Below are 15,294 nucleotides of genomic sequence, written 5' to 3'. Positions count from 1 at the left end.
CACAGCAGGCACTGCCGGGATACATGTAGGACAATCCCTTACTTTACTGAGCTTGCACCTTTTGATGGAAGAAACCCTCTAAGTCTTATCAGGTGAAAGCAATGTGGGGAAACATGGACCTGACTCCTAGACAGAAACTGTACAGTTCTTAAACCTTCTATGGTAGTCAGCCTCAAACCTGCACAAAGAATGCAGGAGGTTCTCAAGCTACACATTTCCAGGCCCAGCCCCTGAGGGTCTGATTTAGTAGGTCTCAGGAAGACCCACGCTGTGCTCTCCAAAGCTCACAAAAGTAGATGGTGCAAAGGCTGGGTTAAGAACGCTGCTCTAGATGTTCTCATTTTCCATGGTATGACCTTCATACTGTTTGTTAGTGAAGCATACCACCTAGACAACAAAAGGACATGCATCATTTCTTGAACACGAGGGGTCTGCATTTGGTTTCCCTTTCTTTTCTTCTTCGCTATACCTCTTCTTCCCTGTCCCACTGCCATATCCAGGATTACAAATGCTGGCCCTTTCACATGCTAACAAATACTAGATGTAACTCAGCAGATGTCATGAAAAGTAAACCAAATAAAAAGTTGTAGTTTCCTGCTGTAAAGAAATGGGCTGGGCACGGCGGCTTACTCCTGTAATCCCCGGCACTTTGGGAGGCCAAGGCAGGCGGATCATGAGGTCAGGAGATGGAGACCACCCTGGCCAACACAGCGAAACCCCGTCTCTACTAAAAATACAAAAATTAGCTGGGCGTGGTGGCACGCACCTGTAATCCCAGCTTCTCAGATGCTGAGGCAGGAGAATCGCTTGAACCAGGGAGTTGGAGGTTGCCGCGAGCCAAGATCATGCCACTGCACTCCAGCCTGGCGATAGAGCCAGACTCCGTCTCACAAAAAAAAGAAAAAGAAAAAAAAAAAGTAAAGTAACGAGGTAAATCTGATGCATATAAATTTCCCCAAAACATCTAAAATTCAGACCAAGAAGAACAAAAAGACTATCAGAAGATTTGGTGTCTTGGGTAAAGATGATCCCCTGTAAGGCCCTGGTGCTAGCAGATGGTCAAGGAAGTCTACACCAGCTGCTCTGTTCACCTTTCTAGTCATGTATGCCAGGATTCAGGGGTTTCAATGTCTTCTCTAACATCTTGCTTGACTCACCACTCTTAGAAACACATCCAAACAGATCCCTCTAACTGCAGGTAATACTGGCTAATAGAAGTAAAACCTAACACTTTCTTGAGCATTTATAGTATGCACATTGCATCCTATATCCTTTATGGGTACAACTGATTTAGGCCTCCAACCACCCAAGGAGAAAGGTAGGGAACCTTTCCTACCTCATGGATGAGGAAACTGAATTGAATGACTTGCCCAAGGTCACAGAGCTGGCAGGTGGCGGCGCCGGGCTCCAGCCCACTCTGAAACACTAAAGCTCTGATTAGGTTTGTGGGGTCATTTTCCAGCAGAGCCTACAAATAATTCGAATAAGTTGATGGGCTATCTAGGAAAGTCATTTCATTTAAACTAAACCTCTTAAGTGTTGCTTCCTTGCAAAAATATAAGTCCTTCAGTGGCTGACCTTGGAAAACAGCTCAACAGGTGCTGCGACAGCCTTCTGTTCTTTCAAGTACCACTCCCAAGACCATGCTCCCTGTGCAGCCGCTGAAGGGACTGGAAGAGAAAACACAATGACTTTTCTCAAAATGATTAGTGACAGGAAAATAATAAACTTACTTGACAATAAACTCAAGAAGCAGGCTAATTAGTTAAATTGGTAGTTGAAAGACCCAGCAACTAAGAAGTCTTCTCTCTCAATTCATATGAACGTTTAGTAAAATCACCTAACCACTCCATATTCAGCTCTTCCTGTTTCGGACCAGGCTAATGAATATGTCTCACCCTCTAGAAAATGCTTAGTGAACTCTCAAGTTAGGTACCATCTTGCTCCTCTCTAAGAGGGTGAACAGGCACAGGCTTTCTGGAAAGTGATTTAGCTAATTTTACAGTTAATAGTCTAAAGTTTTTTATAATCTCCTTCCACTTTCATACTACTTTTTGCTGTGAATGTCAATTGGCACAACCTGTGGAAAGCTAATGTGGCAGTATTTGGCAAAGCTTAAAAATCGTTCCTGGCCTGGTGTGGTGACTCACGCCTGTAATCCCAGCACTTTGGGAGGCCAAGGCAGGTGGATCACCTGAGGCTAAGAGTTTGAGACCCGCCTGGCCAATATGGTGAAACCCCGTCTCTACTAAAAATACAAAAATTAGCTGGGCATCGTGGCGGGTGCCTGTAATCCCAGCTACTTGGAAAGCTGAAGCAGGAGAATTACTTGAACCCAGGAGGTGGAGGTTGCAGTGAGCCGAGATCGCACTACTGCACTCCAGCCTGGGCCACAAGAGCGAAATCTCATCTTGGGGAAAAAAAAATCGTTCCTAAAAGTTGAACCAGCAATTCTCCTAGGAATTTGTCTTAATGCAATCACAGTAGACACGCCCAAGGGGCAAAACACAAGAGTTTTTTTCCTAGAATCCCACATCAAATTAAACACTGGAAACAAAGTAAAGGTCCACAAAGGAGGAGGTAATTAAACGCGTTACATGGACATGCCCTTTCAAAACCAGCCAGTAAATTGCTTTGTAGACAACTGTCTAAAGGCAGAGAAGGACTATGTAATGAGATACTACTAAGTAGGAAAAAGAAGCAGTTAAGGAAACAAATTGATCATTTTTGGTAAATGTGTAATAGATTAAATGATCATTTTTGGTAAATGTGTAATAGATTAAATAAGACTAAACTTACATAAATCAAAAACATTCAAATGAAATCATCTTAAGTGCCAGAATTATAAATAATTCCTTCCCAATTTTCTTTGTGCTTTCTTTTTCTGCTTTCCAAATTTTCTAGATGAATAGCTAATCTTTGTAATTCAACAAAATTATCATTTTTGAATAACAAAAGCTGGCAAAAAGGATTAATAGTTATCTCAGGTTTACATTCTACTCCCCAGTAACTTCTTCTCTAGGATTACATACTAAGAGAGTAGTTAAGCACTGATAAAAGTTGATAGTAAAAATGTACATCACAAAATAACAGCAAAATGCAAAGTAGTATTAATATGGGAAGGAGGTTAAAGAAACTATTGTACATACATACATATATGATTCTGAGGTTATCGAAAACTATATTTTTATGTTTTATGTATTTAATATATTTTGAGAATTATCTGGGTTAAGTAAAAAAACTAAGTAAAGACACAAAACAGTGTCTATTTAGATCATATCTGCTGTTTTGTGTCCTTACTTATGCTAAGTGAAATAAGTTAGGCACAGTGAAATAAGTTAGGCACAGAAAAATAAATACTGCATGATCTTATAGACATGCAATAAAAAAAGTCAAACTCATTGAAGCAGTGCTTAGAAAGGTGGGTACCAGAGGCTGGATGACAAAGGAATTGGCAATGGGGGGATGTTGCCCAAAGGATACAACGTTCCAGTTAGACAGCAGGTATAAGCTTTAGAGATATTTTCCACAGCATGCTGACTATAGTGAATAATGTTATATACCTCAAAACTGCTAACAAGAATAGATTTTAAATATTCTCATGACAAAAAAACATAAGTATGTGAGGTGACGGATATGTCAATTCACTTGATATAATCATTCCACAAGCATATATCAAAAATTACATTTTACCCCATAAATATATACAATTATTTCTCATTTAAAAATAAAATAACATACATACATATATATAAGTTATTCCATATATTAAGACATTCATTTATTCACATATTTATACAGCACCTTCTATGTGCTAAGCAACAGGCATATGTATGTCCACACAACCAAACACATTCACGTAGAAAAGCAATTGGAAAGAAACAGCAGAATACTAACAGTGGCTACATGTGGATGGCAAGATTGACATAAATATTCTTTCTTTATTTAACACAATCTATATTTTAAAAATTATCTACAAGTATTACTACTTAGCTATACACACACACATCCTTGGAGAATACTCATCAGAAAATGCTGAGTCCTAATTTTAGCATCTATGTTTGCTGTGAATGTTCCAGAAGAAGATGCAGATGGTAAAAGGTCAGTGCTGCATCAGCACCAGAGATGACAGGAGGTAAGATGCACCTCTCACTAGAACATTTGAAACCTCTCGAGACAATACAACAATCTGACTGAATAACAAACACAAAATCCATCAATTGGGTGGGAATAATTCATGTAAACTTTTTGTCGTTAAAAAATTTCTGGCCAGGTGCAGTGGCTTACGCCTGTAATCCCAGCACTTGGGAAGCTGAGGCAGGTGGATCACCGGAGATCAGGAGTTCGAGACCAGCCTGGTCAACATGGTGAAACCCCATCTCTCCTAAAAATACAAAATTAGCCAGGTATAATGGTGCATGCCTATAATCCCAGCTACTTGGGAGGCTGAGGCAGGAGAATTGCTTGAACCTGGGAGGCAGAGGTTGCAGTGAGTGAAGGTCGCGCCATTGCACTCCAGCCTGGGCAACAGAGTGAAACTCCGTCTCAGAAAAAAATAAAATAATAATAATAATAATAGTAATAATAATAATAATTTCTGAGCCCCTGTTAATGTGACAAGTGTGCAGAAAAATGTTACGTGGAAATTTTATCCATTTCCACTGAAGTGAGTAAAATCTGCTGTCTAGTAGATGAAAAATAAATCATATATACTTTATTTCTTTTGCTACCCATATATGTTATTGACAACAAAGGGAAGTAATTTAAACATAGCTAATAAAGAAAAACATCATATCAATTTATAGCTAAAAATTAGACTCAAAAAAGCATGGACATTAATATTCACTATCTGTCACAACACTAACTCGTTATTGCTAGATACACTTACTAATGTATGAGAAATTTTTAAAGCATCTTGATCATCAAATAAGACACCAGAATTGTCATCGATGGATTTTCTTGTATTGTTTGGAAATACTGAGACGTCATGGTGTGATTTCCACCAGGGAGCTCACAGTCCATTGGCCCATTAGAACGCCTAAAGGTTTGCACTGTTTCTGCCACCAGATGTTTTATTTTGCCAGAGAGAGAAAGCAATCTGACAAACCCTGAAGATGCTCCAGGAAGACTATTCAACATCCCAATTTCCACACAAGCATTTTGCTGCATTACAGTTATGTGCTTTACAAAAAACATTACAGCAGTGTTGGCTCTAAAGCAAATACAGATATCTCATTTTCTACAACAGCTGTGTTCTTTAAAAGATTGCATGTAATTTCTCAATTTAATCATATTTCCAATTGTCATGCATTATCACTTCACCGAAAGTAAACTCTATCTAAGGCCTCCTTTTATGATCACATATGTACCAAAGAACCTTTTAAAATTGATCAAAAATAAGAATACATAATATCAAGCAATAAAAACTATCATTGAATTGCATATTTTGGTGAAGCAAGAGGATTACTCAGTAACATCATGCCTGCAAGTGAGATGAGGGAATATCAAGTTTGCTTTCACCTCAGAGCCTGTAGACGGGTCCTCCCTGGTCACTGAATTATAAAGGCATTCTCTCACCTCTGTTTCTCACCATGTTGTTTCATTTTTCACAGAAAGCACTTTAGCTGAAATTAACCATATTCTACTTGGAAGTAGAATATAAGCTTCTAAAAAGGAGGGGAAACTGTCTTGGTATTTTCATCATTGTTTCTCTGGAGCTACAATCATGCCTTGCCATAAATATTTGTTTAATGGCCCGGGAGCAGTGGCTCACACCTGTAATCCCAGCATTTTGGGAGGCCAAGGTGGTTGAATCACCTGAGGTCAGGAGTTCGAGACCAGCCTGGCCAACACGGTGAAACCCTGCTTCTACTAAAAATACCAAAAATTAGCCGGGCATAGTGACAGGAGCCTGTAATCCCAGCTACTCAGGAGGCTGAGACAGGAGAATCGCTTGAACCCGGGAGGCAGAGATTGCAATGAGCCGAGATTGCGCCATTGCACTCCAGCCTGGGCAATAAGAACAAAACTCTGTCTCAAAAAAAAAAAAATTGTTTAATGAATTAAAGGAAAGGAAGACAGGCAGAATAGCACTCTGGGCCTTAAATATGAATTCAAATGTGTCTATTTTGACCAATTCATTTCTCAGTTTCCTGGACAGAAGGAACCAGCTATGAGACAACACTGCTTCAGTCACTAAATTTATTTTTTCTGCTGTTTTCTCAGACATACTATAGATATGGCACTCATTTTATGGAATATTACATATTCCATAAACCAACTTCATAAACCCTAAATTCCATTTCTTCTCACTATATTCATTGGCTATAGAAAAATGTTCCAATTATTAACCTTCTGCCAAACATTATATAATAAACAAAATATATTTGGTTAAATGTTACCTGTCACTTAATATATACATATGTATACCAGGTACTGATTGGGATATGTGTATGTGTATACGTGTGTGTGTGTGTGAGCACATATGTGTGAATGTATACATATTCACTTATTTACAACATTGAATATTAGATTAATAGCCCTATTTTATTGTTCTGAAAAGCTGAAGCTCATGGAGATCACACAGTTCACACATTTGGAAAACTCTGTATGTAAACAAAATCCCTAGCTCTGGCACCCCCACTAGACACCGCTGACTCACTCTAGCACACACAGTCAAAATGGAACAGAAATTCCAATTTAATTAGTAACTTTTAAGTTTAAAAGCACCATAAAATTAAGTTTGCAGGAAAATGAATAAGGTCACTCATGGATGGTGGCTTTGTAAATTTGATTAAAACTTTTGAAAGTTGCCGGGCGCGGTGGCTCACGCCTGTAATCCCAGCACTTTGGGAGGCTGAAGCGGGCGGATCACGAGGTCAGGAGATCGAGACCATCCTAACATGGTGAAACCCCATCTCTACTAAAAATACAAAAAAATTAGCCAGGAATGGTGGTGGGTGCCTGTAGTTCCAGCTACTCGGGAGGCTGAGGCAGGAGAATGGTGTGAACCCGGGAAGCAGAGTGTACAGTGAGCCAAGATCGCACCACTACACTCCAGCTTGGGTGACGGAGCGAGACTCTGCCTCAAAAAACAAACAAAAAAAAAACAAACAAAAAACTTTTGAAAGTCATGTCGACAATATATATTTATAGCCAAAAATTAAGATGTTACAATTCACTGATCTATTCATCCCAACTTTAATATTTTATTCTAACAATGCAAAAGGAATAAATTCAGCCTTTACAACAGTACAAAGTTGGAAAAATATCTAAATATCCAACAACAGAAGTCAAATTATCATTATGATCACGCATTACTTTTTAAATATCAATTAAGCACTGTTTATATGAACCTTGTCTTTAGAACTGCACATGTTTATATACAAATAAAAATCATAAGAAAAAAATGAAGACCATGTGTTAAGGCAATGAGATTCGTGAAGCAAGACAAAGGCTGACAGATTTGGCCACAAGAACATCCAGTTCTAGGAAACTGCACAGTACTTATCAGTAATTTTATGAACCCAAAATGCAAATGGCAGGGGTAAAGAATGAATCAACTGTCATTCTTAAGGATACAACCAGGTATATCTTAAGAGTGGCCCTTTCCCAATTCCATTAGCCATAAACACAACCCTTCATGGTGATATTTCCATTTCATTTCATAAGTTATGCTGCACGTGACTCCATCAGGAAATGCCTTAGAATATGTGAGAAACAACTGTCAGTGGCAACCAACCACACTGTTATAAATAGCGCCTTCTTTTGTGGTACCAACTGGAAATGATACCATCTTCCTAATCTGAACAACTGATCACTGCTGAACAATACCCCGCTTAGGCCACAGCTGCAGACTCACATTTTAGTCCCTCTGCCAGGTCACTGTAACGGGACCCTTTCCATGCTCTCCCTACATTTTTCACGTGCGCAGTCAGGCTGCTTTTCATTTCAGTACTACCGAATTTAAATTCATGTAGTGCTCGTCTCCCCAGGCAAAGCAGGTACTGAGAGAACCCAACTTCTCCCTCACACCGCATTTACTCGAGTTGGGGAGGCAGGCGTGTAGACAGATAACCATCACCCATAACCTGACATATGGTGGGACTCAGTGTTTCGACGAATAAACAAGCGGACACAAGTGCTAATATGCACAGTTAAGAAACCCAAACAATGTGTCTGGAATCAAAATGAAGGAGGATTTACTCTGAACACAGAAAGCTTCCCGGAGGACAATTCTCTTTGAGACGAAGAGAAATCTGGCAAGCAATCCAGGGAGAAGCAGCATGGGCAAAGCCAGGAGAGTGGAAAGAAAGAGCTGCTTCTGCAAATGCCAGAGTCTGGGAAGGGTTCAGCACAAAGTTTGCAGGGATCCACTCAGCAGAAGGCTGCACTGCAGGGGCTGGAGGGGCAAACGTAAGACCATGCAGCTTCCTCAAAGTTGGCCTAGCAGGTTTGGGCTTTAATCTTGTGGTTTAGAGAACCACTTGGAGACTTTCGAGTGGTAGGTGATACCAGCAGAACTTCCTCTATGAATCAGCACTAGGTAAGGATGAAAAGGATGGAGAGACAGGCAGTGGAGACTGAGAATGGCAACACAATAGTCCAAACAAGTGACAGTGTGGGTGTGACCTAAACAAAGGGGGGCATGCAGTGCCCTCTGTGGTTACAGAGCCTGCGGGGCATGAGGGGAACGGTGAAATGAATGTCGAAGGGTACAAAGTCTCTGTTAGACCGGAGCAGTGGTTTGGGGTTGGTTTTGTTTTTTGTTTGTTTTTGTTTTTGTTTGGTTTTCAGTTCTATTGCACACCATGGTAAATGTGGTTAATAGAGTATTGTACATTTCAAAACTGCTAAGAAAGTAAATTTCAAATGTTCTTTCTGCAAAAACATGTTAAGTATTTGAGGTGATGGCTAGTTAACTAGTTTTATTTAATTATTCCACATTGTATTTATAAATTATAGTACCACTTTGTACACACTAAATTAATACAATTTATAAGTTGTCAATTTACAATAAAAAAGAAAGGTAGAAAGGAAATTGAGAGAAAATGCAGAAATCCGATCAACAGGCACAGGGTGGGGCGGCAAAGGGAGAAGGCAAAATAGTCCCGAAGCTGCCGGGCACCAGGAAGGGCCGAAAAGGTGGAGGGACCAGCGCAGAACGCGGAGGAAACTGTGAGTCATTTTCCGAGACGTTAAACTTTTGGTATCCGGAATAATCTACGATAAGTGTACATAATAATCTGTAAAAAACACACATCCTTACCAAAGGCAATGCAAAGCTCTTCAAACAGAGGCAGCCATGGGGATGACACCGAGGAAGAAGAGCCGAGGTCAGGGGAGGCGCTTCCTCGGACGTGAGTGAGGTCGGGGAGGCGCACGAGGGAGGCAGCGTTGGAAGGAGGCGACAGAGACCTGGGGGCTCCTGGGAGAGGGTTTTCCAGGGACAGGGAGATCAGCAGCGTTAAAGGCTCTGCTCGCCCAAGTAAGATGCAGATGGGAGAAACTGCTGGATCTGACAGCCAGGGTGTCACTGGGACCGCAGAGGCAGAGATTTCAGCAGAGCGATGAGATCAAAAGTCAGACTGCAGAAGTCAAAGCGTGAAAGGAACAACTGGAGAAGTTTGCAAATGAACTGGGAGGCAGATGACATAAGCTCTTGACGGGGAAAAAGAGAAAGGAAGTCTTCGTTGACTGTTGCTGTTAAGCATATCAGGAGACAGGACGTCTCAGTTCTTCCGTTGAGGGAAGTGCACCCAGAGAGAGAGAAAAAAAGAAGGCTCTCAGAAAAGAGGGATAATCGATGGGAGAGAGAAGCAGAACAGACAGGTAGCATTGGGAACACAGGTAGGGGGAGGACCCTGAGATAAAAAGGCAGGTGGTGAATGAGGTTAAAAGCAGAGGAGTTTTAGGCTGCTAGGGAAGAAGATGGGAGGGCACCCTACCAAATACCCTCACCTCTTTCATGAGGTAGGATGGCATCTGCTAAGAGTAAAGGTCACAGCGGTGCCTTCAGGAGCATGGGGAAAGGGAGAGTTATGAAAATTCAACTAGGACTGAATATAAGGAATATAGAACAGTTCTGACAGCCCCACTGCGTTAAACTGGTGATTCTACAGAGGAGGCGACCAGCACCAGGGGACTTTCTCCAACAGCTCATGACAGTCGGAAGTGGGAGCAGACGGTTACATTTGCGGACAGCTGGGGGCTGAAGAGGAGATGGCCGAGTGGCTGAGAGGCTCTAAGCCATGAGAATGTGAGATAAAATGCTTGAAGAGTCCCAACTGGCCTGGGAGGCAAAGGAAGTCAGAAGACAACCAACAAAGAACAAGAAAGAATGGAAAAGCTAAAATACAAAACAGGATTTTTTATAAGATTCCACAGAATTGAAGGAGAGGGAAGAGCTGGGAGATGTGAGGGTATGATCAAGAAGGGAATTTCGGAGTGAAGATCTGGTGACTCAACAGTTTATTCATCCAGTGCAAGGTGTGGTCATCCCTGCAAACTTGTTAGAAACGCAAATGTGGGAACCACACCTCAGATTTAATGAATCAGAAACTGTGATTGGGACCAGCAATCCACTAAAACAATCATTCCAGGTGATTATAATGCATGTTAAAGTTTGAGAATCATTGTTCTACTATAATGTGAAGAAACCTGAAAAGGAAAGGAACAAATAATTCTGAAGGAGCTCATCAAAGGTTTCCCAAACCATGTTACATGCCTTAAAGATTAAGGTTCTCAAAGTGTGATACCCAAACCAGCAGCATCAGTGTCACCCAGAAAATTGCTAGAAGTAAAAATTTGGGAGCATCAGTGAAAATGTGGGCCTCTACTGAATCAAAAACTCTGGGAGTAGGGCCCAGCAATCTGTTTCCACAAGCCCTCCAGGTGATTCTGATGCAGCTAACTTTGAGGACTATTGCTCCCTATGAGGGCCAGTTTCCAGTTGCAGGTGGCCCTACAGACAGGATAGCCTCAGAATTCCGACTACAGTCCCTGTTCTTGAATTTCCATGAGTCTCCGTCCTCCCCAAACATGCATGTTTGCACTACAGCCCATTACTTGAGCAAGCTTGAGTGATTTCTGTTCCTTGCAAAAGAAAGCATCTGATTAAACACCATGCTTAGAATTTCAGTCTTCAGTCTATATGTACTGTGAAGCCAGTGGACGCTTTAAGCAAAGAAATGTCACAGTAAGTTTTGGACTTGTTTCTCCTCTTCCCTGCCTATTGTTTTTGTGGATGTTTTGATTTTTTTAAAAAAGATACTACTGATGGCAATTTTAGGGATCATGGTATAGAATAAGAAAGGAAGACTGATCATAGAAATATCAGGAAGGAGATCATGGCGCACGCAGGCATGATATGACGAGGTCTCGATTTGAGATAGCTCTCCCTTTCCCCATGCTGTGAGGATTGACAGGAGCAGAAAGAATGCAGAGAGCCATCTGAATGAGACGTGACAAAACTGGACAATCAATGAGATGAGAAAGAGGACTCTGACATTTCTAGCTTAGGAGAGTGAATTTATGATTATGCCTGCCACTATGCAAGACAAAACTAAAGGAGGGGGCTTAGTACATTTTCAGAGATGCTGAATCTTTGAAATCCAAAGGCATCTAAAGGAGACTTAGGATGAACCCTCTAGAGACGTTGCAGGAGAAAGTTCAAGGCTAGAACCATGGATCTAGTGCCCATCAGTGTGCAGGGTACTAAAGCAGAGGAAATCCCAGGGAGTGTGTGTAGCATGGGGTTGGTAGGGCCAAGAGGAGGAGCCTAGTGACCTGCAGCATTTAAGATGTGGGTGGAGGAAAAACAACCATAAAGGATAGTGAGAAGGGGCAGCCAGAGAAACGGGAGGAATGCAGGTGGAAATGCTTTCAAGTAGAGAACTTCACTGTCAAATTTGATTTAAAAAGTAAAACAGCATGAGGACTGAACAAAGACAACTGAATTCAGTTAACTAGAAAGACGTCAGTGGCCTTTACCTGAGGCTGACTACAGTGCTTGACTGAAGATGCAGGAAAAAGTAGGGATGTGAGGCTGGAGAAAGAGGTGACATCAGGGGCAAGTGGGAGGGTTTGCCTCGGGATCGTTTCCACTGAGAAAACAGGGAATGTGTGCTGATGCAGGCAGGCCTGCAGGTAAGCAGGAGAAGGCTGGAGGACAGTTTGTGATGAGGACGAGGCTCACAGCTGTGCATGTGGAAACATGCACTAAAATGGTACCTTCACATGTGGCAAACTCAATCATGACATTGTATTAATGGGAAATCATCAAGGTTTTTTAGCCATATTCAATCATGAGATTGCATTAATAGGGAAATCATCAATGTTTTATTCATGTATGACAAGACAAAGGGAAAAAAATCCAAGCGAGGTGCTCATTGATTCAGCCCACACTTATTAAGTACTGTGAAAGGAAAAGAAATCTCAGGACCCCAAAATCACTAAGCCAAAGGGAAAGGTCAAGCTGGGAACTGCTTAGGGCAAACCTGCTTCCCACTCTGTTCCTAAATAAGATAGCTACAAAGATAAAAAGCCACATACCTCCCTCACAATTTGTCCACAAGGAAATTCCTCATGGACAAAGGACAGACAGAACTCAAAGTCATCCCTCTGCTCACTGAGATAAATGTGTATCTGATTGCTTCCTTTGGAAAGGCTAACTAGAAACTCAGAGAAACGCAACCATTTGTCTCCTACCTACCTATGACCTAGGAGCTCCCTCCCTGCTTCGAGGTGTCCCGCCTTTCCGGATCAAGCCAAGGTACATCTTACATATATTGACTGATGTCTCATGTCTCCCTAAAATGTATAAAATGAAGCTGTGCCTGGACCACCTCAGGCCCATGTCATCAGGACCTCCTGAGGGCGCAGCCTTAACCTTGGCAAAATAATTTTTAAATTGATTGAGACCTGTCTCCAGTACCTTTTGGCTTATAGTACCTTCTATGAGACACACCCTGTGTTAGGTGATAATGACTCAAATAAGGATAAGATATGGTTCTTGCCCCTAAAGAGCTTGCAGCTTAGTGGAGGAACTAGATAACTATCATACAAGGAAAATCCAATTGCAAACATATGAGCTAAGGGCTAAGAATACAGTGGACAGAGTAATCAACATTGTCATGAGGACAGTATTCATCCAGTCCTCATTTTTCATTCAAAAAATATTAATTGAATGCTTACTATGTGCTCAGAGCTTATAGTCCAGCACAAAACAAAGCATTAAAAAAAAAAAAAAACCCCTACCTGTATCCATCGTAAATTCTAGTGGGTGAAGACAGACAATAAACAAGACAAATAAGTGAAATACATGGCATGTCAGACAACGGTAAGTGTTAAGAAGAAAAATAAAGACAAAGAAAAGAAATAGGAAATGCTAGCAGTTAGCAGCTCTGTAAATTTCAGATGTGGTGACTTATGAGAAATGAGGAAGACAAGAAAAGAATGGAATTGCATCTTTAAAGTACTGAAAGCCATAAAACTGTCAAGTAAGAATTATATATCCAATGAAAACATCCTTCAAAAATGAGAGTAAAATAACAAAATTTTCAGATTAAACAAAAAATGATTTTTACATGTCTATAATTTCACTTCTAGAGTACAAGTTTCCACTCTTGATTGAGTTCTTCCTTACCCTAGAGTGTTTATTTATGTCTCTTAAAAATATTCTCATAAGGAAGGGGAACATCACACTCTGGGGACTGTTGTGGGGTGGGGGGAGGGGGGAGGGATAGCATTGGGAGATATACCTAATGCTAGATGACGAGTTAGTGGGTGCAGCACACCAGCATGGCACATGGATACATATGTAACCTGCACAATGTGCACATGTACCCTAAAACTTAAAGTATAATAAAAAAATTCTTATAAAACATTTTCTAAGTCTTTAATCTATTTGAAATTTATTTTTACATGGAAAAAGGCCACTTGGGCAAGCATAACCAATTAAATAAAAAATCTATGCTTTGTCCTCCTGAGCTGATTTACCATCTTTCTCGTATATTACATGCTCACATATCTCCTTCTGGTTTCTCTATCCTGTTCCACAGATTCCTGTTTCTATTACTATATCACCAGAACGTTGGGGATTTAGGCAGAAAAATATTTTATTCAATTGAAATTAAAACCAGTTGAGATTCTATTTTACAAGTGAAATAAATATTAATGTGGGAGAGCTGTCATTTTTGTGGTATAGCTTTCCATTTATTCAAATAGTAATTTCTATCCTTCAGTAGGATTTTTCAGTTTTCTTCATATAAGGCCCTTCCCATGTCTTATTCAACTAACTCTAAATATTTTATATTGTATTGCTATTATGAAGGGAATATTTTTCCTTTTTTAATTTCTAAGTGCTGATGGTTGAAATACAGAAAAGGTAATCATAAGTTTTTGTATTTATCTTATATCCCACCACTTCAACATTCTTGTATTAATTCCAATAGTTTATCATTAGATTCTCCGGGGTTTTCTTGGTTCAAAATCTTATCATGTGTAAATATGTGTCTTATCATCTGTAAATATGCAGCTAAGCGGAGGAACCATATATATGTGTTTATATATTCATATAAACAGAACCATACATATGTGTTTATATATACATGTATACATATATACAAATACATATCTATGTATATATAAACACATATATATGTATTTTTTAATCTCTTCTTTCCAAAGTTTGTAGTGCTCATTTAATTTTCTTGCTTATTTCATTTGCTAAAAATACCAAGACTATAATGAATATTAATGATGATAGTGGTATCCCCGGCTGTTTCCTGAATTGAACTGAAGGGTTTTAATGTTTTGCTATATATTTGCTGTTACATTATGGTAAATAATTTTTATTATATTCAATCCTATTTTACATAAGTTGCTTTGCAAAGAATGGAAGTTAAACTTTATCGAAAGCCATTTTAGTATCTAGAGATCATTACATGGCGAGTCATGTAGTTTAATTTATGGCTGTATATATTATGTTGGCAGATTTTATAATATTGAACCCTGTGTTATCACTGAATTTTACATTACTCATCATTATACCTCCTTAGTAATATACCAGGATATCATTCTTCTAATATATTGCTGGATTATATTTGCCAATATCTATCTAGAATTTCATATTTGTATTTATATGTGATATGCATCTATAGACTAGTTTTGCTTTTTGTACTATCTTCCTTGGGTTTCATTTCTTGGCTTTACAAAGAAACTTTCACCTTTTTCTGTGACCTGGAAGAGCTCGACTATCATTGGAATTATCTGTTCTTTTAAAGATAAAGATCA

General features: G+C 39.9%; 1 protein-coding gene across 27 annotated transcripts in view; it reads right to left on the bottom strand.

Annotated features, from left to right (window-relative positions):
- Nucleotides 1-15,294, bottom strand: part of L3MBTL4 (L3MBTL histone methyl-lysine binding protein 4) — a 468,276-nt gene that overhangs the window by 315,644 nt on the left and 137,338 nt on the right. For 23 of the 27 annotated variants that reach the window (XM_063699409.1, XM_063699407.1, XM_063699408.1 and 20 more), the window contains one exon: nt 1,579-1,670. The exons of 2 other annotated variants lie outside the window; for them this stretch is intronic. In XM_063699409.1, coding sequence (XP_063555479.1) covers nt 1,579-1,670 — 92 coding nt within the window. 2 more of the 27 variants (XM_055368454.2, XM_055368453.2) reach the window with 2 other exon arrangements.

This window comes from Gorilla gorilla, chromosome 17 (assembly GCF_029281585.2).
Source record: "Gorilla gorilla gorilla isolate KB3781 chromosome 17, NHGRI_mGorGor1-v2.1_pri, whole genome shotgun sequence".
Classification (NCBI taxonomy): Eukaryota; Metazoa; Chordata; class Mammalia; order Primates; family Hominidae; genus Gorilla; species Gorilla gorilla.
Note: the sequence above shows the minus strand (reverse complement) of the source record. Positions and strands in the feature narration are given on the sequence as shown.